A 26,329-nucleotide genomic window follows, 5' to 3' on the forward strand; every position below is an offset into this window, starting at 1 on the left:
ACCCCACCCTGACCACGCGCCCAGCTAGGCCGAGCCAGCTAACCCAGCGTCTATGACGAGACATCGCCTCAACCTATATAGCTTATAGTGTATGTATTTGCAGGCCTATCTGTACGTATTTGCAGCATGACATATGAATTGCAGCGGTGGTCTTCTCACCAAATGAGTCTCTCAGGACAATTAGTCTGTGAGAACGATCAGTAAGAGACTGAATCTCAGACCATGACCTAAACCTCAAGCTAGTCAACAACACAAATCGCCCGAATCCAAGCCTGTAGGTGTAGGCCTTCCTCGTCTTCTTTCATTATGTTTTAGACTTATCTATTCCCCACCACTCCAGACTAACTCTAGCTCCTATTCTTCACCACTCCAAACTTGTATCACATCTTTCTCTGCCATGCATGTACCATGTCTCTGTGTCCAATCTGGCCGCGTGCCATGCACGTGTGTGTGTGTGTGTGTGTGTGTGTGCGTGCGTGTGTGTGTGTGTGTGTGTGTGTGTGTGTGTGAGTGAGCGAGCGAGTGTGTGTATGTGTTTTATGGCGTTAGAGGTCCATGCGGGGTCTGCCCGGACATCGTTTGTCTTCTTCCCAATCACCTCAAACTCCATCTATCATTGCTGCCTTCCTGGAGCCCCTAATGTCTAAAGCACCTGAGTGTGAGAGAGAGAGAGAGAGACTGTGTGTGTGTGTGTGTGTGTGTGTGTGTGTGTGTGTGTGTGTGTGTGTGTGTGTGTGTGTGTGTGTGTGTGTGTGTGTGTGTGTGTGTGTGTGTGTGTGTGTGTGAGTGTGAGTGAATGAGAGCGGGAGAGAAATAATCAGTGTGTTTGTTCACACGCAGCCTCCTACATCCCCATTTATGGCAAAAAAAAACAGCACCCCTGCACTGAGCATTGGTTGGGCTGCCACAGGAGGAGAGCAGACTCTGAGCTTTCCTGCCCCATCTGGAGCTCACCCCCTTGGGCTAAGAAGCTGCTGTGCTGAGCTCACCTTAATCCTGTTTTCCCCACATCGCCTCCCGCTATTCCGGGCCCCACCACTGCGCACTCACCTCCACCAGCATCAACATCTTTAGCTAGAACGTCTTCTCAACTTCCCAGTCAAGTATAGGGCAAAGTTGTGAATTTGTTTTGAATGTATTTTCATCCTTCAACGCTACTGAGATTGATGCTGCTGCAGTGAACTGAAGAGCAAAGATAATTCACTAACAGTGCACTTGAGCTTAATTTATACTTATTAGGAAGTGTCGCCAGACCAAGCATAAATTGGGCTTTAGTATCCACTCAATTAGGTATATCTGCCTGATTATGCAAATAGCTCAAACTCCCAGACAGTGACTCATGTATGAATAAAGCATGGTCATTAAAAAATGCAGACAGGGTCAGGAGGATATTGTTTGACAAAATGCGGGCAAGAAGTTTTAAAGAACACTTTTGGCAAATTTTCTGCTTTCCCATACTGTTTTACAACACTGAAGATAGATTTGCAGTTCCTTTATCACATTTTTGAGATATAGTAATTATAAGTAAATATTTTAAATCAGTGTCCAAATATTATGAGTTACTCCCACGAAGAAGAGCGCAGCAATTTTAAGCCCCTTTGCACTAATTAATCACTGGTCGATATTTATATATGCTGTGATGTAAAAAAAAAAAAAAAGATGAATTACATAATCGCTTGAATGTCACTCACAGCATGTCTTCGTAATGAGCTCGTGGGCCTCAAAAGGGTGCGGGAACATGACAATGACAATGAGCTCAGTCTCCAGCTTTCAACCCAGATCAACCTTTGGGTCGAGACAGAACAGCATGTTCTCAGCAGGAATGTGCCATGGAGAAATGAGTCACCGTGGATCAAGACATTTCCAGCACCTTTTTGAACCCATGCCACTAAGACTTCATGTTGATCTGGAGACAATAGGTCCAGCAGGACAGCACTAACTCAAATGGATGCTGAGTGGATTTTGGGAGTATCTCGCAATGCGGTTGCTCAGGGCCGATTTCCTCGACGTTCGGGGCTTTTGATAAAAGCATCATGTAACAGATACAGACACACTGAAAATCAATCTAATTAAGGACATTGCTCAAAGCCTGATAAGACACTGCTAAGAGTTCCCACGTTAAGCCGGGTACCAACATATTGGATGTCTTCCTCCCATTTATCATTTGATCCTTTCATTTGTGGACTTGAGGTGCAAAGAAAGGACACTGCTAAATGATGTGTGTCCATTCTCTCTATAAACACAGTGCTCAACCAATGGCTCACAAAGAATAGTCGGCTCTTTGGGACGAAGCTCCTTGACCTCAGGGAGATGGACAAGTAAGGACAGGAAGAGAGGTAGCAGAGATAGACCATGGAAGCAGGGGATTTGATCAGTTGCTACATGTATGGGAAAATCCATCATTTGTGTTTGAATGTGTCTTTGAATGTTCACATGGATATTCATGACCCTTGTCAAAACTGTTCTATAAATTAAAAGAAGTACATCAATGAACATCGTCAAAGAACATCTCACCGATAGGCTGCATGGCTTTTTGTGCAGCACTGACAAGAAAAATCACTCCGCTTCTTTTTAGGACTCAACCCTCTCTGGCTCACATACTGAAATATGACCCTCTCTGAGTCACATACTGAAATATGACCCTCTCTGGGTCACATACTGAAATATGACCCTCTCTGAGTCACATACTGAAATATGACCCTCTCTAAGTCACATACTGAAATATAACCCTCTCTGAGTCACATACTGAAATATGACCCTCTCTGAGTCACATACTGAAATATGACCCTCTCTGAGTCACATAGTGAAATATGACCCTCTCTGAGTCACATACTGAAATATAACCCTCTCTGAGTCACATACTGAAATATGACCCTCTCTGAGTCACATACTGAAATATGACCCTCTCTGAGTCACATACTGAAATATGACCCTCTCTGGGTCACATACTGAAATATGACCCCCTCTGAGTCACATACTGAAATATAACCCTCTCTGAGTCACATACTGAAATATGACCCTCTCTGAGTCACACACTGAAATATAACCCTCTCTGGGTCACACACTGAAATATGACCCTCTCTGAGTCACATACTGAAATATGACCCTCTCTGGGTCACATACTGAAATATAACCCTCTCTGGGTCACATACTGAAATATGACCCTCTCTGGGTCACATACTGAAATATGACCCTCTCTGGGTCACATACTGAAATATAACCCTCTCTGGGTCACATACTGAAATATGACCCTCTCTGAGTCACATACTGAAATATGACCCTCTCTGAGTCACATACTGAAATATGACCCTCTCTGGGTCACATACTGAAATATGACCCTCTCTGAGTCACATACTGAAATATAACCCTCTCTGAGTCACATACTGAAATATGACCCTCTCTGAGTCACATACTGAAATATGACCCTCTCTGAGTCACATACTGAAATATGACCCTCTCTGAGTCACATACTGAAATATGACCCTCTCTGGGTCACATACTGAAATATGACCCCCTCTGAGTCACATACTGAAATATAACCCTCTCTGAGTCACATACTGAAATATGACCCTCTCTGAGTCACACACTGAAATATAACCCTCTCTGGGTCACACACTGAAATATGACCCTCTCTGAGTCACACACTGAAATATGACCCTCTCTGGGTCACATACTGAAATATAACCCTCTCTGGGTCACATACTGAAATATAACCCTCTCTGGGTCACATACTGAAATATGACCCTCTCTGAGTCACATACTGAAATATAACCCTCTCTGGGTCACATACTGAAATATGACCCTCTCTGAGTCACATACTGAAATATGACCCTCTGAAATATGACCCTCTCTGGGTCACATACTGAAATATGACCCTCTCTGGGTCACATACTGAAATATGACCCTCTCTGAGTCACATACTAAAATATGACCCTCTCTGAGTCACATACTGAAATATGACCCTCTCTGGGTCACATACTGAAATATGACCCTCTCTGAGTCACATACTAAAATATGACCCTCTCTGAGTCACATACTGAAATATGACCCTCTCTGGGTCACATACTGAAATATGAGCCTCTCTGAGTCACATACTAAAATATGACCCTCTCTGGGTCACATACTGAAATATGACCCTCTCTGAGTCACATACTGAAATATAACCCTCTCTGAGTCACATACTGAAATATGACCCTCTCTGAGTCACATACTAAAATATGACCCTCTCTGGGTCACATACTGAAATATAACCCTCTTACCACTGAAATATGACCCTCTTACCAGTTTAGCCGCCAGGTGATGATTACAGTAGGACTCGCATGTCAATCAAGCTCCTTGGTATCCCAGATTAGTTTATCCTTCAATACCCCTGACTGATTTCCTGTATTTGCCGTGTGTGTGTGTGTGTGTGTGTGTGTGTCTGTGAGTGAGCGAGACACAAGACGGGCAGCCAAACCAACAGCGAGACAAGACGGCGCCATGGAAACAAGACAGTGACGCAAAGTAATGCCAAACGGATGAAAAGTAATGCCAAAAAGTAATGCCAAAAAGTAATGCCAAAAAGTAATGCCAAAAAGTAATGCCAAACGGATGAAAAGTAATGCCAAAAAGTAATGCCAAACGGATGAAAGCGGCAAGCGGAGCGCGATGTGCAAGAGGGAGACAAGGAGCTCTTCCTTTTCACGACCCCTCAAAACAATAGAGCTTCCTCTCTTACGAGTCTTCCCAGAATGCCAGATATCCTTGGATACACGATCAAGCTTCCTTTATTATTATTATTATCATTATCATTATCATTATTATTATTATTATTATTATTATTATTTATTTATTTTACATTTTTAAAAGCAAACAGACAAAACAAAAACAACACAACAATGTGCAGGTAGATACATGAAACCCTATCTGGGCTTATGCTTGGTCTCTACCTCAGAAAACCAATAATAACAATAATTTGTATAAAGTATGAAAACAACAGTAGAAAAAGAGAAACGATTAAAAAAGAAAACGTAATAGCGATCCAAATTAAGATGGCGATGTGAGGTCTGAGGTGTAGGTGTGGTGTGGTGTATGTGGACTGTGTGTGACTCGACATCAGAGAGAGTTTAAGCTGGGATTTAAATGAGTTAACAGATCATGCTTCCCTTCCGCAGCCAAACAATGTGAAACCTGACGCTGGTGGTTTGTTTTCACATAACCATCTGGGAGCGAGTCGCCCGGGAAGCCGTTTCAAAGGGCAGCCAGGCACTTAAAAAAAAAAAACCTGGCAAGTGATTGGATGAACCATCTGTCTATCACGGGCTCGCGTCACACCTACTGTCAATTAACCTCGCGTCACCAGGCTCTCTCCCAAAGTATTCCCATCTCAGACCCGCCCCGGATCCGGTGGATCTCCGCCTGTTTGTGTCACAGTGTTGTGTCCTTCCCCCATAGAAAGGTGGTTTCATGGTGCTAGTTCATTTTATTTGCATGTATTAGCTACATAGCTAGATAATTCACACCTATTTATTTACTATGCCCCGTTTTTCAGAGCAGAATTGTTTTTTGGAGCACAGAGAAGTTCCGGATCTGCCGGATCTGCAACTGCCATTTCCGCTTTTTACTAATGCCAAGATTTTGGCACCAGACTAGACCTAAATCCCACCCCTAGTAGCTGCCTCTGGACGCTGATTGGTGCATGCAAATCGAATCATTGGCGGTTCGGATTAAAACCCAATAGATTTGGAGCGTGGCAAGATGGATTATTGCCGCGTGATCTCGTGCGAATCCAGCTGCCTCGCAGGGTGAAAACAATGTCTGCTGAGCGATGAAAGTATCGGGTCTTAGTCGCCCGGCCTTGGGGAGGCCATTACAGCGGAATGCACCCGTTAATAATAAGCCATTATGCATAAGATCCGCTTTTGGCACGATCTGACTCGAGCTTGGAAGTCTGGCTGCTGCGCCGATTGCGAGATGGTCTCACAAAAGCGGAGGCTCTTCAAGGACGAGCGAGGATTCTCATGCTGTGAACGCAGTCTACGATCAGGAGTTAGCCCACTCAATTCCTCTCTATTGTTTTACAAGGTGTTTCAGGCATTGCCAAGGCTAGCATCCAGCCAGTGCTCTGCAGAGTTGAAATGGAATATACGAGGATGGGTCCACTGCTCCGGTTGCAGCCAGTTACTATAAGGTGCAATAATGATTCATATTGACTGACACTATACTGCAGGGAAAAGGCTCGCAATTCACACATTCGATTCACAGTTGATAGATAGCGCAGGGAGAGCAAAGAGCTGACACACTCTCATGTCTGCAGAACACAATATATCTCTTGTGCTATAAAATATCACCCTTTTCTGAGTTGCGAGATTCTCTGGAAAAGGTCAAACTTAGTTGACTTGAGCGCCAGTAGGATCACAACACGAACATCTCCATCAATAATGCAGGAATAGGAACAACAGGTGCAACAACAAACAAACAAACAAGAATGGGGGGGGGGGGGGGGCAAGAGCCACCAGCGGAAAGCCGGCTGCAGCGTTTAGCCAGTCGAGGAGGTAAATGTGAAGTGATACAAATGTGCACACAGCTGATTGTTTTATTCTCATTTTTTGGGGGGAAAAATGAGAATAAAACATCCCCATATATAAAACATCCCCATCCCCAAACATTTGCCCCCCCCCCCTCCCGGGATGCCAAAGTGTGCTCAGATGCCAGACACTTTTGTCCTGGGTCAGGGGATAAGTATTTACAAGCGTGCGGGCAAAGTGAGTGAGAAGTTGAGGTCTATAAACGCACACAGCTGTCCTGGGCCCGTCACACGCACGCACGCACACACACACACACACACACACACACACACACACGCATTTACCCAATTACACACCATACTCTCTCCTCATCGCTCAAAAGTCTCTTCCTTGCACCGATGTCTCGATGACGAGTGTTTCTATTCTCCCACCGGTGCTGAAATTCCATCTATTTTCTCCTCCTTCCCACTGAATCTATTTTCGCCTCCTCCATTTTGACATCATTCATTTTCACCACACATGAAAGCACCAGGGGGGAAAAAAGAAGGCTCACCTCTCCCAGTCTTCCTGTTAAAATGTCTGCCTACCCCTCTATCTCCCTCTCCTGCCCACCCAGCCTTATCTCAGTGTTCTTTCATAGCGCCCCGGTCTGAACCCAGGGGCTCCTGTGCATCTGACAGCGCCCCCTAACACCGTCTGAAGTGCTGGAGGCCATGCAGCCACTTGTACACAATGAGAGAGACCGTGGCCGATCAAAAGACAGCTCTCATTGTGTCCCACTTCCCATCAGCAGAGCGCTGGCCGGGTAGCAGGTGAGTTTTGTATCTTTGACAACATCTCACCTGGCGTTTGAGTGAAGTGAAAAGAGGCACGAGATACATAGAATCAACCGCTAAAAGTCCAGTGAGGAGTGTGACCTGCAGGAAATGTAATAAGCAAAGTGATGCAGTTATGGGTGTATGTGGTGCATCAAATCACCGGAGAGGCGCACGTTTCATCAAAGCCCACAGCAGCAGAGGGCGAGGCGTACTGTAGGTGCTTATACAGCACAGCAGCAGAGGGTGAGGTGTACTGTAGGTGCTTATACAGCACAGCAGCAGAGGGTGAGGTGTACTGTAGGTGCTTATACAGCACAGCAGCAGAGGGTGAGGTGTACTGTAGGTGCTTATACAGCACAGCAGCAGAGGGTGAGGTGTACTGTAGGTGCTTATACAGCACAGCAGCAGAGGGCGAGGTGTACTGTAGGTGCTTATACAGCACAGCAGCAGAGGGCGAGGTGTACTGTAGGTGCTTATACAGCACAGCAGCAGAGGGCGAGGCGTACTGTAGGTGCTTATAGATCACAGCAGCAGAGGGTGAGGTGTACTGTAGGTGCTTATACAGCACAGCAGCAGAGGGTGAGGTGTACTGTAGGTGCTTATACAGCACAGCAGCAGAGGGTGAGGTGTACTGTAGGTGCTTATACAGCACAGCAGCAGAGGGCGAGGTGTACTGTAGGTGCTTATACATCACAGCAGCAGAGGGCGAGGCGTACTGTAGGTGCTTATAGATCACAGCAGCAGAGGGTGAGGTGTACTGTAGGTGCTTATACAGCACAGCAGCAGAGGGCGAGGTGTACTGTAGGTGCTTATACATCACAGCAGCAGAGGGCGAGGTGTACTGTAGGTGCTTATAGATCACAGCAGCAGAGGGCGAGGTGTACTGTAGGTGCTTATACATCACAGTAGCAGAGGGCGAGGTGTACTGTAGGTGCTTATAGATCACAGCAGCAGAGGGTGAGGTGTACTGTAGGTGCTTATACAGCACAGCAGCAGAGGGTGAGGTGTACTGTAGGTGCTTATACAGCACAGCAGCAGAGGGCGAGGCAGTGGCGTGCCTGACCAAGTTGGTGCCCTAGGCAAGATGTTTGCTGGTGCCCCCCCCCCCCCCCCCCCCCTCCCCCAAAGAAAATATAATCGCCCTTCCCCAGTGGCGCTGGAAGTACTTTTAGGTAGGGGGTGCTGTAAGGAAGGGACTCTCGGTGCTGGCCGCGAGGGCAGCGCCGAAGAAATTGTGACGTTTTTTGGACTTTCATCCATATTTAGAAGAATATTTAATTTTAAATTAACATTAGGATTATACTGTTGGGATGTCATTATTCAGTATCTTCTCCTTTTCTCACTCACTTTCATGTAAGCACCTGCTCTCCCTTTAGTCGTTTTACACAACAGACAGCAACACAGGCATAAACACTGAACTTATTATTATTATTATGGAAAACCAGATTATGATGAAAATCAAACACTTTTGAAGAGAGAGCGTATGAAATAAGATTAGAGCTGGGAAGCACAAACTGTTTTTTGGTGTTTGTTGGTGGTATAAACACAAGACAGCCAAATCCAACAATTTCGAAAATCCCATTTCTTGCCACCAGGGGGTGCTGCAGCACCCTCAGCACCCACCTTCCAGCTCCCTTCCCCCACTCTGGGAAAAAGCTCCGAGCAGGTAGAAGGGGGCGCGGCCGCGCAGGGGGTGGGGTGGTATGGATTAGGGACCATGGTGAAAGTGCTGCAGCCCAGGCAGCCAGAAAGCCACAATTAGAAAAATGATTTCACTATTATTTAAAGACTTAAGACGTTGTTCTGCTTATTTTTTGTCTACTATTGTAAAATAATAGTAGGCCTATTATCATGAAAAAGTATTTGTTAAAAAAAAAAAAAATTGTTGTTGTTTTTTTACCCTCTCTGGCGCCCCTAACGGCTCAAGCGCCCCTAGCATTCGCCTAATGGACGGCACGCCACTGGGGCGAGGTGTAGGTGCTTATACATCACAGCAGCAGAGGGTGAGGTGTACTGTAGGTGCTTATACATCACAGCAGCGACGGGGACATTCCCAGACCATACAGGCCGCAGACGCCATTACAGCCAATGATGTCTATCATCTATGAAGAGCGTGGCGTTCCCATTTCCTATTCCCAAAAGGAGCCTAGTCAATGTCATCATCTTCGAGGTATACAGCTCTGGGATCAGTCGGTGTGAGTGTGAGTGTGTGTGTGTCCCTGTATGACCTTTACAGAGGTGCCCTCTGCTTGAGACCTTCAGCTCAACTCCTGTTTCATTTGGTAGCTGTGATCTAAGCTCTATAGAGTGAAGCAGGAGAACGCAGTCAGACGATAACCTCAAGTCCATGAGCTCTAAGCTCTATAGAGTGAAGCAGCAGAACGCAGTCAGACAATAACCCCAAGTCCATGAGCTCTAAGCTCTATAGAGTGAAGCAGGAGAACGCAGTCAGACGATAACCCCAAGTTCATGAGCTCTAAGCTCTATAGAGTGAAGCAGGAGAACGCAGTCAGACGATAACCCCAAGTCCATGAGCTCTAAGCTCTATAGAGTGAAGCAGGAGAATGCAGTCAGACGATAACCAAGTTCATAACGCAGTCAGACGATAACCAAGTTAATGAGCGTCATTATGCCTCTGACATGCTCTGGCAGACCCAGTGACAGATGAGGACACCTCCTGCTCCTGTGTGGGGCTGATGTAGGCAGCACTAGGTATGGGGCGGCCTCAGTGCTATTATAAGATACAGCATGGAGGAATATATCTGCGAGAGATAGACCCAACTCTATAGATAGTCAATGCATGTCTACAGTACTTTATCCTTTTTACTTTACTTGTCTTTATGGAATTTGTATCGCAACATTTATTTCTATTTGTGTGATTTTGATAGATGCTTCATACAAGCATTCATAGATGGCTTTCACTGTAAACCTGTAGGAAAATTAAGTCTACTCCAATGTCACTGTTCAGTCAATGTCATGTTCAAAGGTGAAGAGATGCTGGAACGGAGAGACGTCGCTTCTCTTTTGGCCCCAGCAAGTGTTGTAGCTGTTTATTCCCAAAACTCTTACATTAGCTGCTCGCAGTCACTCTGCGAGATAGACTGACCACCTCAAGCCACTAGGTGGCAATATCTATTCCCTCGCAGAGCCGTATAAGAGAAGAGTTGCGACATCGGCAAGTTTTTTACCTCACAAAAGTTCCCGGAAGTAAGGTTCTGGGTTAAGCAGTGCTGTCGAGTTGCAGCAAAATGGACCGTTTGTGATGTACTGAATTTTAGCATTCAAACGTAGCGCTAGCCTCCTTCCTGGCTATTCATTGGCTACCGAGTCACACATTTTGGACCTCCGCTGGCGCCACTCTCTTACTAGATTGCTCTGGTCCCTCCTATCCCATAGTCATTTGTGAGCCATGTGACTGTAGCTCTCTTCCGCCACAACTTGTGCTTGCGGCTTCTGTCCACTAGATGTCACCACACAAGCCGGCCCAGAAGCTGAAAGTATAAACATGCATTATGAACAAGAAAAAAAAACGAGTCCGTAGGGCAGGAGGTGGGCAGGGCAGGCGGGCACCACGGGACACAGAGGCAGACGCTCAAACGGAGCGTGGCGCCGCATGGCGGGGCTAGTCGCTGGAGCTGTAGTGGTCAGTTGCTGCCGGTGCTGAACCGTGGCGGGAGTTGTTGTCACACAGGGGAAGTCGAAAACCATCGAAGATCCCCAACACAGCGGCCGGTGGTCGCCGAAAGTCGTGTCATCGCAGTGGAGCCGGAATACAATTCTGACAGTTTTCAATTGGAAAAAGTCGTCAGTTGTACCAAGATGGGCAGATGAAATTACTTGGAATATTGTTTTTACCATTTTGGAAATAAATTGGAATCCCCAATTCCCTTTCCAAGCTGCTCAAGCTCAAGTACGCCTAGGGGTACAAGTACCCCCGGTTGGGAATCACTAGTCTATGGGGAGCTCAATCTTTTGTATTCCAAGGCCCACTTCTGATTGATGAAAACATTTTCGAGGACCACCTTCCCAAAAAAATGATAGGCTATCTCACATCTTGATGTGAGAGGTCCTCCTCCGCGGCCCATTAGATGGCGCTGTGAGGCCCACCAGTGGTTGAGAAACACGATGTAACGCATACCATGTAACTGTAGCATCCTGGATTTGAATCCGGCCTTTGTTACATGTTTTGTAACTCTCTCTCCCACCAGTCATCCCTGTCTCTCTTCACTGAAGACTATCCAAACAAAACAATGTAATAAGTGTGTAGTGCCCTCATGTGCCTCATGAAAAGTATATATAAAAAACACATGGTTGTGTTTTTTCCGTTTTGTTGCGTGCATCAAGTGCCTTTTCCATTCTGGGGCTCCTGGCCCGCGTTTGAAGCTAACTACCTCTTATAACCTTTCTCACTATTCAAATATCCACTTCCTCTGCTGCCTGATTTCCTCTCCTTATCAGGGAGGAAAGGGGCAGCAGGGAAAACACAAGATTAACCGCCGTGTGGTGGTGGCATTCTGGGAACATGCATCATCGGTGTTACGCGCCATCGAAGCCATGAGATGATTTGACGTTGCATGCAGCCTCTGAGCCATCTGCATCGTTTCTGAAACCTTAAACCTTAAAGCCCCATCTGATTTCATTCAGTAGATAACTGCTGATTCACAACTACAATGTGTTTACCATGTTGCCATACAAGGGCATGTATGATATGAAAACCAACGGGGAGAAAATTCCTCATTCCTTTCTAATCCAAATAAATCCCCTGTTTCCCTTTAGCTACAGAATAGATCTCAAACTGGACGGGGTCAGGCATATTGTTCCTTTATTAAACCTGCTGTGGTGGATATATATACAGTGAATATGAAGCCACATCCGTGGGAAACAACAACGTCATCCTAGGCCTCAACTTGTTACTTAACATGCTGCTTGGTCTTGTTTCTTACTGCTGAGTTACTACTGGCTACTAGCAAACATGCGATGCTGTCTGCATGCATTACTATAAGTGCTTCCACAGCCAGCTGATGACAGTGCCTGCTACAAACATTTCATGCCATGTTTTAGGGAGCATTTCTTAGCAGTCTCTGGCCCAGGCAGGTCAGATGGACATGGACACCCTTACAGAAAAACCGCATGAACTTCACATGTGCAAAATCACATGTGATCGCATGTGATCACATCTGATTTGGCAATTTGGAACACATGTGGAACATGTGCTTTGCCCATGGGAAGCGTGTGGTTTTGGAACGTTTTCACATGTGAAATGTGTGAAACCCAAGTAAATTCCCATGTGATTACATGTGAAACCCATGTAAATGTTGTTTTCCACATGTGGAAAACATGTTGCTATACCACATGTGGCAAAACATGTTATCACATGTTATAACATGTGATAACATGTTTTCCACATGTGAAAATGTTCCAAAACCACAGGCTTCCCTAGATAGCTAGGTAGATTTTATTCTCCCAGTTTTCAAGTCGGAGCTCCCACTTTGAGTGCCGTTCCAGCGCACTTTTCCTAATAGGAGGCCAGAAAATCCGAAGGTCCCAGTTGTCTGGAAGGCAGCATTAGTTATGTTAGATGGCAGTAAACGCCACTGAATAACCAAATTGATATAGCTTTTAACCATTTCGAGTAACACTGTCTCCATACGGACCACCAGCGTTGGTTAGTTGTTTATAACGTGGCTATATTTATAACGTACTCCGGTTTACGGTTTGTAATTCGGGTCTGAATAATAATAATAATAATAATAAATTGTATTTCTAATGCACTTTTCATTTTGGACAAAATCCCAAAGTGCTACAGAGTAAAAATAAAATAAAAATAAGATAAAATAATTAAAAGAATAAAAAATTAAAGGAGAATAAAAATAAATAAATAAAAGATTAAAAGAGCATTAAAAAGAACATAAAAAAAAATAAAAAAATAAAAATAACATAAAAGCCTAAAAAACTAAGGAAAGCACAAAACTAAAAGGCTTTATTAAAAAGGAAGGTTTTCAGTCCCTTTTTAAAAGCATCCACCGTCTGTGGAGCTCTTAGGTGGTCGGGAAGAGTGTTCCACAGACGGGGAGCGGCAGAGCAGAAGGCCCGATCTCCCATGGTGCGGAGCTTGGTTCTCGGGGGATGGAGGAGGTGATTGTTATTTGAGCGGAGGTTGCGGGAGGAGGTTTGATTTATGAGGAGTTCCTTGAGGTATGGGGGGGCATGTCCGTGGATACATTGATGTGTCAGCAGAGCGATTTTGAAATCGATTCTGGAGGAAACAGGGAGCCAGTGAAGAGAGTGGAGGATGGGGGTTATGTGGTCGTACTTTCGTACTCTCATCAGGATCCTCGCAGCAGAGTTTTGAATGTGTTGGAGCTTCTGGAGGCTCTTGCTGGGGATCCCGATGAGGAGCGCGTTGCAATAGTCCAGCCTTGAGGAGACAAAGGCGTGGACGAGTTTCTCATCGTCTGGCAGGCTGAGTGTGGGACGGAGTTTTGCGATGTTCTTGAGGTGGTAGAAGGATGTTTTGCACAGGTGTTTGATGTGAGCGTCAAATGACAGGTGAGGGTCGAACCTAACGCCCAGGTTGATGACTGATGAGGAGAGGGGGATGGTTTGGCCAGAGAAGGTGATGTGGGTTATGGGGGATGACTGGACCTGGTGGGGGGTGCCAACTAGAATGGTTTCAGTTTTGGATCCGTTTAGCTGCAGGAAGTTGTCTTTCATCCACGCCCTTATCTCCTCAAGGCAGGTGGTGAGAGATGATGAAGATGCAGAGGGGTTTGGGACAGTTTTAAGGTAGAGCTGCGTGTCATCAGCGTAGCAGTGGAATGAAATTCCATGCCGGCTGATGACACTACCGAGGGAGAGCATATACAGAATAAATAAGATGGGTCCGAGAACTGACCCCTGGGGGACTCCACAGATGACAGAGTGCGTAATACAGCCAAAGAGTATAGTGGGACAAGAGGATACGCTCTTCTGTCTCTTTCCTTGTTTTTTTTTAATGAGGCAGAATGCCATTTTGACAGAAATCTGGGGGGGGGGGGGGTTAGTCCCCCTTTTAAATATCAGATACTTTTAAGAGTTTATTCTAATTCTAATATTATAATACCATATTATAATCTGTGACTTTACAGTAACTATACCAAAGTCATTTTCCAACACAGATGAGACCTTATGAACAGGGTGTGGGACTGTCCTGCCAGCTCTCACGGCTGTGAAGCTGAGATTAACATCAGCAGGACCAGAGCCAAGTATGAGTATAGAGCAACAAGGAAATGGCACTCAGCCAGGGAGTGAAGCAAGCTAACTGCTATCCCTTCATCAACCTACAATGAATAGAAATGTCATTGTTCATACATATTCATTAGTCGGCAAAAAAAAACACACACACACACACATTGTATTCTCTGACAAAAGAGATACGTTCTTTTTTTCTCTGCGGATAAAAAGTTAATTACATTGAAGATTTTCTTTATCCCTGCTGCCATTTCCCAGGTCATTTTGGCACGCGGCCTGCTCTCATAAAGCCAGCGCACGCTCCCCATGCGTCTCATATCATAGCTTCCCTGTCTTCCCTCTCATATCTTAGCACTATAAACGCAAATGAGAGGATTTTCCATCTGGTGGCTTGGGCAATTTTCTGATAGCTGTAAAACAAAATTATAATAATAATAATAATATCACGCTCTCTCTGTCTCTCGGGCATATCAACTGTTTATATGTCATTTAAAGACTGGCTAAAGGGCAGTTTTATCGTCGTTGTCAGTCGGTTTAAATCACAGCACATGACACTAAGCAGACATTCATTGCTCAACAGAGGGATTGTGCTGTACAAGGTCCCTCACTGTAGATTAAGAGCATGTAACAGGAGTCCAGAGCTGTGTGTGTGTGTGTGTGTGTGTGTGTGCGTGCGCGTGTGTGTGTGTGTGTGTGTGTGTGTGTGTGTGCGTGCATGTGTGCGTGTGTGTGTGTGTGCGTGCGTGTGTGTGTAGCCCTACGCTCTGCCCTTGTGAATGGTGGGAGGTGTCAGTCAGCGAGTTGTATTCTAAGGCAGAGAGCAGGGTTGTATTACTCACTCACTCTACTCTCTCAGCAGGACACATGCCGCCCTGCAATCAAAGGCAAAGCACCACCAATATTATGAGCCAAGTATAAAGTCATGACTGACTGGGATCGTAAATATTGTGTTTTTTCCCCTTCCTCTTGGATGAATTGCAACCAGTTTAATGGTATTACGTTGCATAAAAAAAGCTGTTTTTATTGGATGAGTGATGGAGGGGGAAAGTAAATATACGTAGGGATGATATCCTGCTGTCCCGGTCTGGACTTTGTTATGGTAGAAGCAGAGCAGGGGTTTGGCACAACTTCACCTACTTCCAAGGTGCATGGAGAAGGAAAACAGGTGGAAAGAGTTTTTGTAGTGGTTTGTGATGTTTTTGTGGTGTGTTTTTTTTTATCTGGCTACACATTCTATATATAGCACTTTGCAAAAAAAGTCACCTGGTAATTGATTACAATCACCTGTTATTTTCCCACCAATATGGCGCTACAATACACACAGCTCATTGGCTGTTTGTGTCAATTGATTGTAATCACCTGTTAATTGATTGCAATCACCTGTTATTTTCCTACCAAGATGGCCGTGTGGTGATGTAGGGTGTCCCACACATCCCTCATTGGACACTCCTCCTGCCTCTCTCTGCCAGTTGAACTATGATTGGCCTGAAGCCACATGAACATATACATAACCCACCTTTGGATGTATATGATTGGTTGTCTTGTATTTCTTTTTTTGATTTTTTTTTCTACTACCCTATTTAAACATGGTTCATGTCTTTCACTACGACCCTGATGAAGGCCACAAGCCAGAAACGTGTGGTCTAATAATAACGTTGTTCTTCAAACGACACGTGTTGCTGGAGTTTTGACCTTTTTGTTACTGTTGCTGTTGAGAAATAAGTTTACCGAATGGCTTCTTCAATTACTTTTTCTTTTTGCCGATGCCATCAGCAGTGTTGGTTAGGGCTGTGAATCTTCACTGGCTTCGATTCGATTCGATTCGATTACGATTCAGAGGGCTACGATTGGATTCGATTACGATTATCGATGCATCTCGATGCATCTTAAATCGATGCATCACTTTTTTCCGCAATACATGATTTATTTTTTCTCACTTTCTTTTTTCTCACTGTGTGGCTACTTCTAAAATAAAAGTGCATTTGGAATTGCATTGTATTATGATCCATAATTAAAATAAACAACTGCATGTACTTCCATTATATTTTATTTGATTATTAAAAATAAATAAATAATAATAATAATAATAATCGATTTTTGACATTTGTGAATCGATGCAGAATCGTGCACGTCTGCATCGCGATGCATCTTATAATCGATTATTTTTGACACCCCTAGTGTTGGTATTGTCTGTACTCTGTCCCGTGGCTTTCTGTGTGTGAGTGATACATGGCAACGACTCCAATCTCTAAATGGGGAGCAAGTGTGTGTGTGTGTGTGTGTGTTTGTGTGTGTGTGTGTGTCCTACCACCCACCCCCTCCTGCTCTTGCCCTGATCTTCACCCTGTGTTCCCCTCTGCATTCGGCTCCTCATCCCCCCCCTCTTCCCCCAACTTCCTCTCCACGGAACATTTAACACCAGCTAACGTATGAGACAGTCCTCATCCATCCATCTAGACAGATAGACAGACAGACATGCATGCACAAACGCATTCGCACATACAGTACACTGATACACACACACACACACACACACACACACACCCCGACACTCACACACACACACACACACACACACACACACGCCAGTTGCAGCTGCAGACTACTTCAGAAGCTCTCGTAGCCCCTCGCCCACATTTCTCTTGAGCAATGCCAACCCTGCCCCCCCCCCCCCCACACACACACACACACACGCACGCACGCACGCACTGACGCATGCACGTACATACACACACATACGCACGCACACGCGCACATACACACGCACAGACGCATGCGCAGACATACACACACACACACCCCCCCCAGAGAAAATGATGTTCTCCACGCAGATTCCAACCCTGAGCCACCGCGGAACAAAATAATAACACCACATGGGGAGGCAGAAAGACAACATAGAAATGATTGAAAAATGAAAAAGCCTTGAATATAAACAGCAAGCACTTTGTATGAAGAAGAGCATCCAAACATTGGAAAATCAGATTGAATCTGGACTCTAGGGCAGAAGCTGACAAAGCTTCATAGTGTAAAAGGAATTGTGAGGGAAACCTCGAGGACAGAACCTTTGAGGTTGTATAAAATACAAAGTTGTGTTATTTTATAGATGTGTTGAGATATGGCTATACAGTAGTAATACCCCCTATACTATAATACTGTGCTGTAGGTATTTGAGAAGCAAGGTTCAAAATCCAATGACTACATGAATTTGAATAGGATCTATTCATGCATATAGTATATTCATGCTCTTGCGCTCTATATTTGTTTAGCATTTATATGTAAACTAGAGATAGATTCCTAGGCTGCGCGGGCTGCTGCGTGGCCTCGCCTGCCTATTGGCATGCGCAGCGCACAATTGCACAACTTCGCATCACTGATGACATTAGTCACTGATGACATCACAATTGTTCGAGTGCCATCATCAAGTGCCAGCTCGAGTGACATCACTGATGATGTCATTGACATGATGACATCACAATTGCTCGAGTGACATCACTGATGATGCCATATACATTGTGACATCATCAGCAACATTACAATTGTGGGACAAAAATTTAAACAGTCATCAGTGACATCATTATTGACCAAAATCAAATCATCTTATGACATCACTGATGATGTCATAGGCACTGATGTCATGTCCCACTGATGATGTCACAATGTATATGACATCATCAGTGATGTCATCAGTTACATCATTATTGACCAATCATCTTATGACATTACTGATGATTTCATAGGCACTGATGATGTCATAGGCATTGTGACATCATCAGTGACATCATTATTGACCAAAATCATCTTATGACATCACTGATGATGTCATACATGTAGGCATCGTGACATCATTGGTGACATCATTATTGACCAAAATCATCTTATATAAGCGAGTGACATCACTTCGGGCTCCTGAGAAAACGGCTATGACTACTGCTGAGAAAAAACAAGCTCCATGGGCAAGAGAACCTGCTGAAGCTCCTCCAGCCAAGAAACCCAGGACTGATGCTAAGCGAAAGCAGGCCAAGACCGCTCCAGCCAAGAAAGCCAAGACTGATGATGAGCAAAGTCAGCAGCAAAGAGGCCGATACCCTAGAATATATAAAAGCTCCCGGAATCCCCCGCCCCCATACGGCGCCCCTGCATGCGTACCAGAGACGTGTTCTGCTTAACCCTCTGCTAACTGGAATGGGGATCAATAATACAATCATGCGGCTCTTCGAGACTTTCCGAAATGTTCTCGGACTCATTCCGTGGAGACGTGATGCTCAAAACAATGGATCAACTGCTTTACAGCTGTGAGGGAGTCGAGTCGTATGACAAATGCTGTATTCAAGCGCTCCTCGGATGGTCCCATTTCCCGAGTTTGGAAGTGGTTCGTGGACTTCGGTGCTGTATGTTCAGGAGGTTTGAAGTCATAATTTGGAAACAACATGGACACCACAAAGAAGATGTGTCGTATTTTATCGATAGCTGTTTCCAGTTTTTGTGTTACAACGAAGAGCGAAGGAAACGGTCGGGAACTCATTATTCCGACATGAATGCAGCGTTATGCACGTACTCTCACTGCCAGAAGGGGGGAGGGGAATGTTACACACTACAGCTTTAAAAAATCAATAACAGAAGTGTTTATTTTGCATTGCCGCCAAAGTCGTTGTGAAGAAGCATTTTTACGGATAAAACCAAACAAGCTCAGTCCCTGCATCAGAAGGTCAATCTGAGGGTGAACAAACATCTTCAGTCAAAGAAATCCATTCAAAGCCATGAGAGCAGCAGTGGGATCAAAACGGCTTCACCATGTAGCGCCATACTGCCATTAATATGTAGACAGAGCCAGGCAGAACAGATGCTTAATATGTATTTAGGAGTTAACAGTCGAATGAATATTTGTTGTTGTTCAAGAGCTGCTTTCAGCTTGTCCCAGCTCCACACCAATAAACAGCAAGAAGAATCAGTCAACCCGCATGGACATGTTTACGTACCAGGACACAGGGGGATCCCATACAGACAGACACGTTCTCACACAGGCAGAAGTCCAGCTCATCTGACAACACATCAACCCCCCCTGGGACCAGACGGCCGTCTGTTAGGAACCCCTTCAAGTCATCAAGTCTAAAACATCCAGTGCCACAAAGACTGCTGTTGCATATTAGCTACTGGAAAGATTGTTGCAAATGACCTGAACACTAAGCCGTGTTTAGGAAATGTCGGGATGTTGTTTGATTGCCATTTTCCCCTTTTTCCTTTCAACTGACAAACTTACTATTAAAATTGCCACGTGAAAGAAAACCTTGTCATTTAAAATTTTGGTGATGTTTGATCTTAAAGGAACACTCTGCCCATTTTCAACCAGCTTTGTATCATTAGAACATCAGCAGTAACTCAAATCAACTCTCAATAACTGTCAAACTAGATGAATGATGAATAGTTTGACAGTTATTGAGAGTTGATTTGAGTTAATGAGTTATTAATTTGAGTTAGTGTGGACCAGTGATGTCACTGGTCCACACTTTAACACTCAATAACTGTCAAATTAAATGACAGACTTCAAAACCGTTTACAGTTTTCCGATATACTTCTTCTTCGAGTCCGTAGCAATCTCAGATGTCGTTCTGCCAATATCGGGCACAGGCCACAGCTGATGGGGAAGGTTCTGCCAGGTCTTCTGGACTGCACTGGGGGGCATCAGCACATTCCAGTAGGTGGGACATTGTCTGCACAGATCCACATCTACACGTGTCTTCTGTTGTATAGTTCCAGGCTTTCATCAGTGCTTTGCACCTCCCCTGTTCTACACGCAGTCTATTAAGGGACTTCCAGGTTGTCCAGCCTAGATCGTGGCCACTAGCGAGGCTTTCTGTTGGTGTAATTCCTCTCTCCAACCATTCGAGAGCTCGTGTGTTGTAGCTGTGCCATTCATCTTCCCAGATGTTGGCCCTTGCTGCTTCTTTGGTTGTCTGGAGGGGCAGAACTGTCTTCACAAAGCTGGCTCTGGATCGGAGCCTCCATGGGGGTGCTACATGGCCATGTAAGGGATGTACTACTGATATACTACTGATGTTCTAATGATACAAAGCTGGTTGAAAATGGGCGGAGTGTTCCTTTAAATTTAACTCTGTGGGTTGAGAAAATCCTACTACCCTTTGGGCTGATGAAAACCTTTCAAAATCCCATTGGAGGGTATTAACGTAACCTTTCGCACTCCCAACCGCTAAATGTTAGTAAGAAACAGTTGGTGGTCCTACCTCACAAACTGCTGTTGTCCGCGCGGAGGGACGCCGTATGCGTGAGCACGAAGCTCTCGGTGCACTGCTGACTGCTGGAGGAGGGCGACCTGCGCGGCGAGCGCTGGAAGCGGTTCCTCCTGTTGAAGTAGCTGCCGGCCGTCCAGGTGCGCTGGCGCTTCCTCAGGTACTCTTTGTAGTTTTTGGTGAGCAGTGTGTAGAGGAAAGGGTTGATGCAGCTGTTGGAGTAGGTCAGACACGTGGTCAGGTAGTTGATATTGCGCTTGGCTCTGGTGGACAGAGACAGCGAGGGGTGGAACTGGCTCAGCAGCTGCCAGATCCAGAAGGGCAGGAAGCAGGCCCAGAAGAGCAGTACGATGGTGAAGATTAGGTACAGCACCTTGAAGGAAAGAAGACCACGCAAATAAATGGACCATTAAAGATCGTTCAGATTGTGCTCACGATGGACCTGGTGGTGGTGCATTTGTGTAAAACCAAAAAAACAATGCTGATTTATTTGGCACATAATCTCACACATATCTGAAAATGGTAAACAGTTTTGCAGGCATTCGTTTAGTTTGATAGTTATTGAGGGTTGGGCTAATTGTGGACCAGTGATGTCATTTGTGCATGAATGACATCACTGGTCCACAACTGAAGTCAATTCAACTCTCAATAACTGTCAAACTAAATGATTGCCTGCAAAGCCGTTTACAGTTTTCGGATGTTATTTTTCTGCTGTGTGGTAAAAGTGCATTATGACAGTGTGATCTAGTTTTACAGATGTCAGTTCACACTTTAAACAGATGCACATGGAGACGCTAGAGTGTGGGAGTGGACTATCTATCCACTGAGTGGAAATCATGCTGCTGCTGCTGCTGCTGCTGCTGCTTTCTTGGCTGTGGATAGAAATTATGTCTGTTGGTCGCCATATTGTTTTCACAAACTTTTTTATTTGTTTTTATTTTTGATTAACCCCATTTGGACTCATTGGCAGCAAGAGTCAACGGATCTCGTCTGTTTCTACTGACAGCCCGACTGACCCAAAGATCGAAAACATGCACTGACCTTTTGATTGGGAAGCTTCTTGGTCTGTTTGAAGGTCTGCGTCTGTGAGATCCAATAAGTGCGCGCGAGCCGGATGTAGAGATAGCCAATGATCAGGCCTGGAGCTACGATGCTGGTGCAAAACAGGAAGGAGACGTAGACCTTGTAGGAGAGCGGTGACAGCGTGGGCTGACAGATGGCCTTATCGCCCACCGTCGTCAGCTGAATGGTCACGATCATCGGGAGGGTGAGGATGAGGGAAGCGGCCCACACCAGCAGGGCGATAGCCTTCCGGTAGCTCTTCGACCGCTTGACGGTGTCGAGCGGCTTGAGCACGGCGAAGTAGCGCTCCGTGCTCATGATGGTCAGCGTGAAGATGCTCGCGTGCATGGTCAGGAAGTCCATGCTGATCAGAATGCGACAGCCCACGTCCCCAAAGTACCAACCCTTCAGGAAGTGCGCGCAGACCACAAAGGGGATGGTGAGCAGATACAGCAGGTCCGCCAAAGCCAGGTTGATGATGTAAATGTACATGGAGGCCGCGGTCCGCATGGAGTGGCACATGACCACCAGGGTGTAGATGTTCCCAGAGACTCCCACCAGACACATGATGGACAGGATGGTGCCGATGGTGAAGGTGGCGGCCGTGTTCTCGTGTGACGCCGGCAGGTCCAGAGGGGGGTCCGTGGCGTTGGGGACCCGCTCCGCCAGCACCACCATAGGCTCCATGGACACTGTGGTCATCTCTGGATGGCTGGAAGAAGAATGGACGCATGGAATGGGGGGAGGGTGTGTGTAGAGGAGGGGAGAATGAGAGATTAGTCAAAAGGACTTGTGTGGACTGGTCCATAGAGGGTTGCTGTTGGCTATTTTGTTTAAGTGGGTGTTTCAAAAATGCTAATTATCATAATCTGGACAATCTACAATGGAATGTTGTTTTGATTTTTGGTTGCAAAGTCTAAGGTCTTAAGATATACGCATATCATTTACTGTGAATTAGCCAGGCTTTTTTCAGTGTCAAGCCTATATGGCACACCAATCAAACCTTCTCCAACAAACACAAAAACACAAATAGTCTGCTGTGCCATGCCTGTCCGTCCTTGTTTGGAATTGTCTGGAGATGTTTGGTTGGATAGAGATTCAACATGTTTCCATCCTTGTTCGTCCATGTTTGATGAAGTTTGGTCAGTTTGCTATGCTTTCAGATGTGTATCCATAGCAACGTGCATATATATATATATATATATATATGTGTATACTGTATATATATATATATGTACACATACATACATACATACATATAATGAGAGATGTGTGTGTGTGAGATGTGTGTGTGTGTGTGTGTGTGTGTGTGTGTGTGTGTGTGTGTGTGTGTGTGTGCGCGCGCGCGCGCGCGTGAGTTTGTGCGTCTATCAACCCAACGTTTGCAGAATCTGCCCATTTCTCCACAAAGTGCTTCTACCTTGTGCGAGGCTGGAGGTATGAGCTGCACACCTGCCTGTCCACTGCAGCTGACTTGATCACTCTAAAGAAGAGGAAATTCCTCATTTTGCTCATGGCTAAGAAAACAGCTCTGGAAATCGCCTTATTTCAATTTAATTTTCCGTAAAATAGCACAAGCTGTGTTTTTAGAAGATTTTGCAGGTTAGTCCAGGTTGAGCATGAAATGTGATTTATGACATGTTTTCAGTTTCCTTGTCTCTGACCTCACATCTCACATCTGTCTTTACTGTGTGTGAACTGGATTGGCACACTATATTATAGTCTGCTTCAAAAATGGCTTTGGAAACTATTTAATAAAGCAAACCTGAAAACAACTTAGTGTTTTAGAATTGTGTCTGCTTCTTGATGCGTAATCATGAATCATTATCGGTGTAACTAAAGGACTTTTTTTATCACATGAAATGACAATAAAAAAAGTAAATTAATATATTCTGCACAGATGAAATACATGTAAATCCAGATCTTACAATGAATGATAAAACATTAACTCGCAATGGCTGAGTGATGGGGCTCCAGGCCATGTAATCATCACGTGGGGTCCACAAAGGTCCCTTTAAATCGCTAATGATTGAATGGCCAGGAGGCAATTTCAGGGGAGTTGAGAAGTTTGCCTTTGAAAACAATACTGCTTTACCATTCATATAGCCGGGGTGGACGCTTAACGCCAGAGAAGATTGTGAAGGTCATATTTAAATGAAAAATGGTAAAGTCAGTGACAGCTAATAGATATTCGAGGAGTACTTTTTTAAGTCATCAAATACACCAAGATATCAGAGGGTTTGATGACGAAATGTGTCCTCTGACAGCATACTGACACAAAATCTGCCCCAATTAGTGTAAACGAGATGTTGAATATTCATAGACCAGGGCATCAGGGAGCAAGAAAAATGGACAGGGACTCAGAGTAACTGAAGGACAGTAGGCTACCTCTACTCAGTCAAAGAGGTCCGTCTTTGTCATGGCTTAAATACCACGCTGTAAGAAGTCAGACAGGAATCACTGTGAATGTATTCCTCCCTCGGACGCTGAGCCTGTTCCAAACGCAACCACGGAGTCGGACAGATGAAGTCAGCCAGGGTTAATATGACATTCACAATCCTCCCCTTTCTAATGAACACACTTGTCTCATCCAGCCCCGTACTGTGTCTTACCTTTGGCTGTCTCCCTGGACAGAGACAGCCTGCACTGTGTCTTACCTTTGGCTGTCTCCCTGGACAGAGACCGGGCTTTAACACTCAATTGCAGTCCCCTGCCAATCAAGCCATACTTTTGCTTACTCCGCTCCTCCAAACTTCACACTTTATACTGCAAATATGTCACGCTCCATCAAAAGCTCCAACAGATCTTGGAAGAACATCTGAGAAGTAAAACATGGAAAACGAAAAACAAAACAAAAAAAACGGTATCCAGGGAGGAGAATACACCAATTGAGTCTTCCACTACAACAAGATTGCCACCACTGCTGAGCTCTGCCTCAATAGTAACTAAAGCAATCCCAGGTGCCTGGATTCAACAGAAACCTGCTCTGCTTGCAGCTTTCAAAGTTCTCTCCCGTTTCCTCTCAGAGCACCTTGATAGCATCCAAACCCTGGACGTCAGCTCCGAGTCGACAGCGGAACAATTCAATTTAGAGGAGAGCAGGGGGGGGCGGGGGGAGCCAAGAACATCAGTGAAATGATGTTGAGAAGTGTGGATCATATTAAGCTACTGCTGGTTTACAGAGAATCGCCCTTCTGTGTGTGTGTGTGTGTGTGTGTGCGTGCGTGCGCGTGCGTGCGTGCGTGTGTGTGTGTGAGAGAGAGAGAGAGTGCCAGAGGGTGAGAGAGAGAGCAAGTGGAGGGAGGGAGAGAGAGAGAGAGGAGGGTGAACTGTGAGTAGTGAGGCACTCTCGCTCAGGAGCACAAAGTGGGAGGGGGAAGAGGGAGAGAGAGAGAGAGAGAGAGATGGATGTGTTATGTGGTATGCAGGAAATGTGTCCTGCTCTCTCTCTCTCTCTCTCTCTCTCTCTCTCTCTCTCTCTCCCTCTCTAACCCCTGTGCCATCTATTTCCATGCAACACTGGCATGTGCCACGGACTGATAGGCAGCGCTGTGGGACTTGATGCTAAAAGGGCAAAAATCTCCTTGACACAAACATACTAATAAATCAATACTGTAAGTAAAAAGACAGGATATCCAATATCCATTCTTGGAAATGAATAGTGCCGGGGTCAGTGTCACCTCCTCCCACTGCGGCAATTCTCCTAAGGACAGTCATCAAGCATCGTTTGCAGGAGGGGTCGATCCAAGCCAAACACTGTTGCTTGTTAAAGGGTGGAGAGGGAGACGTTGATGAGGCTGAGTGCACTGCTGATGTGGGTCCTTTCATCAAAGCATGCTCGCTGATCATGTGATCTTTCATCAAAGCATGCTCGCTGATCATGTGATTTCAACAATGGGGGAAAATAAATTGGAACTACAATTTGCTCAACAGGAGATCGGCAGGCAGGGCCGACAAACAGCTGCTTTCATTTTAGAATAGCATGTGTCCCCGTTTGCAGGACTGTGTGTCTACAGTATGTCACAGTCATGTCATGAGCGTGTTATGTGCTTCACTCATCGCAACATCCAAGAGCCTTTCTGTACATATGAATTATGAAATATGGAACTGGGTGGAGAGTCTCGATGTGATAGAAAACTGCAGCTTTTGCTAAGTAGAGTTGATTATATTAGTATGAATCTGAATACTGTGGCAGATTGTGCCGCTAATGTAAATAAAATGGCACTTGATTCGAGATCGGCGAGAATTAGGGGTGTCACGATACACTCAGTTCACGATACGATACGTATCACGATACTGGGTTCACGATAACGATACGATACGATTTTAACAATATTTTTTTAAACTTGAATAATGACAATATATGACTGGAAAAGTAGTATTTTATTTGAAATGCACAAATACAAAACATGCTGTTGTGGGAAATTGTTATTACAATAACAACTAGAAAAAACATGAGATTGGAGAT

At 45.1% G+C, this 26,329-nt stretch overlaps 1 protein-coding gene across 1 annotated transcript in view; it reads right to left on the minus strand.

Moving 5' to 3' along the window:
* Window positions 1–22,563, minus strand: part of uts2r (urotensin 2 receptor) — a gene marked incomplete at its 5' end in the record, with an annotated part of 52,096 nt that extends 29,533 nt beyond the window's left edge. Inside the window, 2 exons of the mRNA XM_083635247.1 lie at window positions 20,794–21,172; window positions 21,841–22,563. Of these exons, the coding sequence (XP_083491373.1) occupies window positions 20,795–21,172; window positions 21,841–22,563 (1,101 nt within the window). The 3' untranslated portion in view covers window position 20,794. The remainder of the gene's footprint in view (window positions 1–20,793; window positions 21,173–21,840) is intronic.
* Window positions 22,564–26,329: the final 3,766 nt, after the last annotated feature.

This window comes from Poromitra crassiceps, assembly GCF_964638095.1.
Source record: "Poromitra crassiceps genome assembly, chromosome: 4".
NCBI lineage: Eukaryota > Metazoa > Chordata > Actinopteri > Beryciformes > Melamphaidae > Poromitra > Poromitra crassiceps.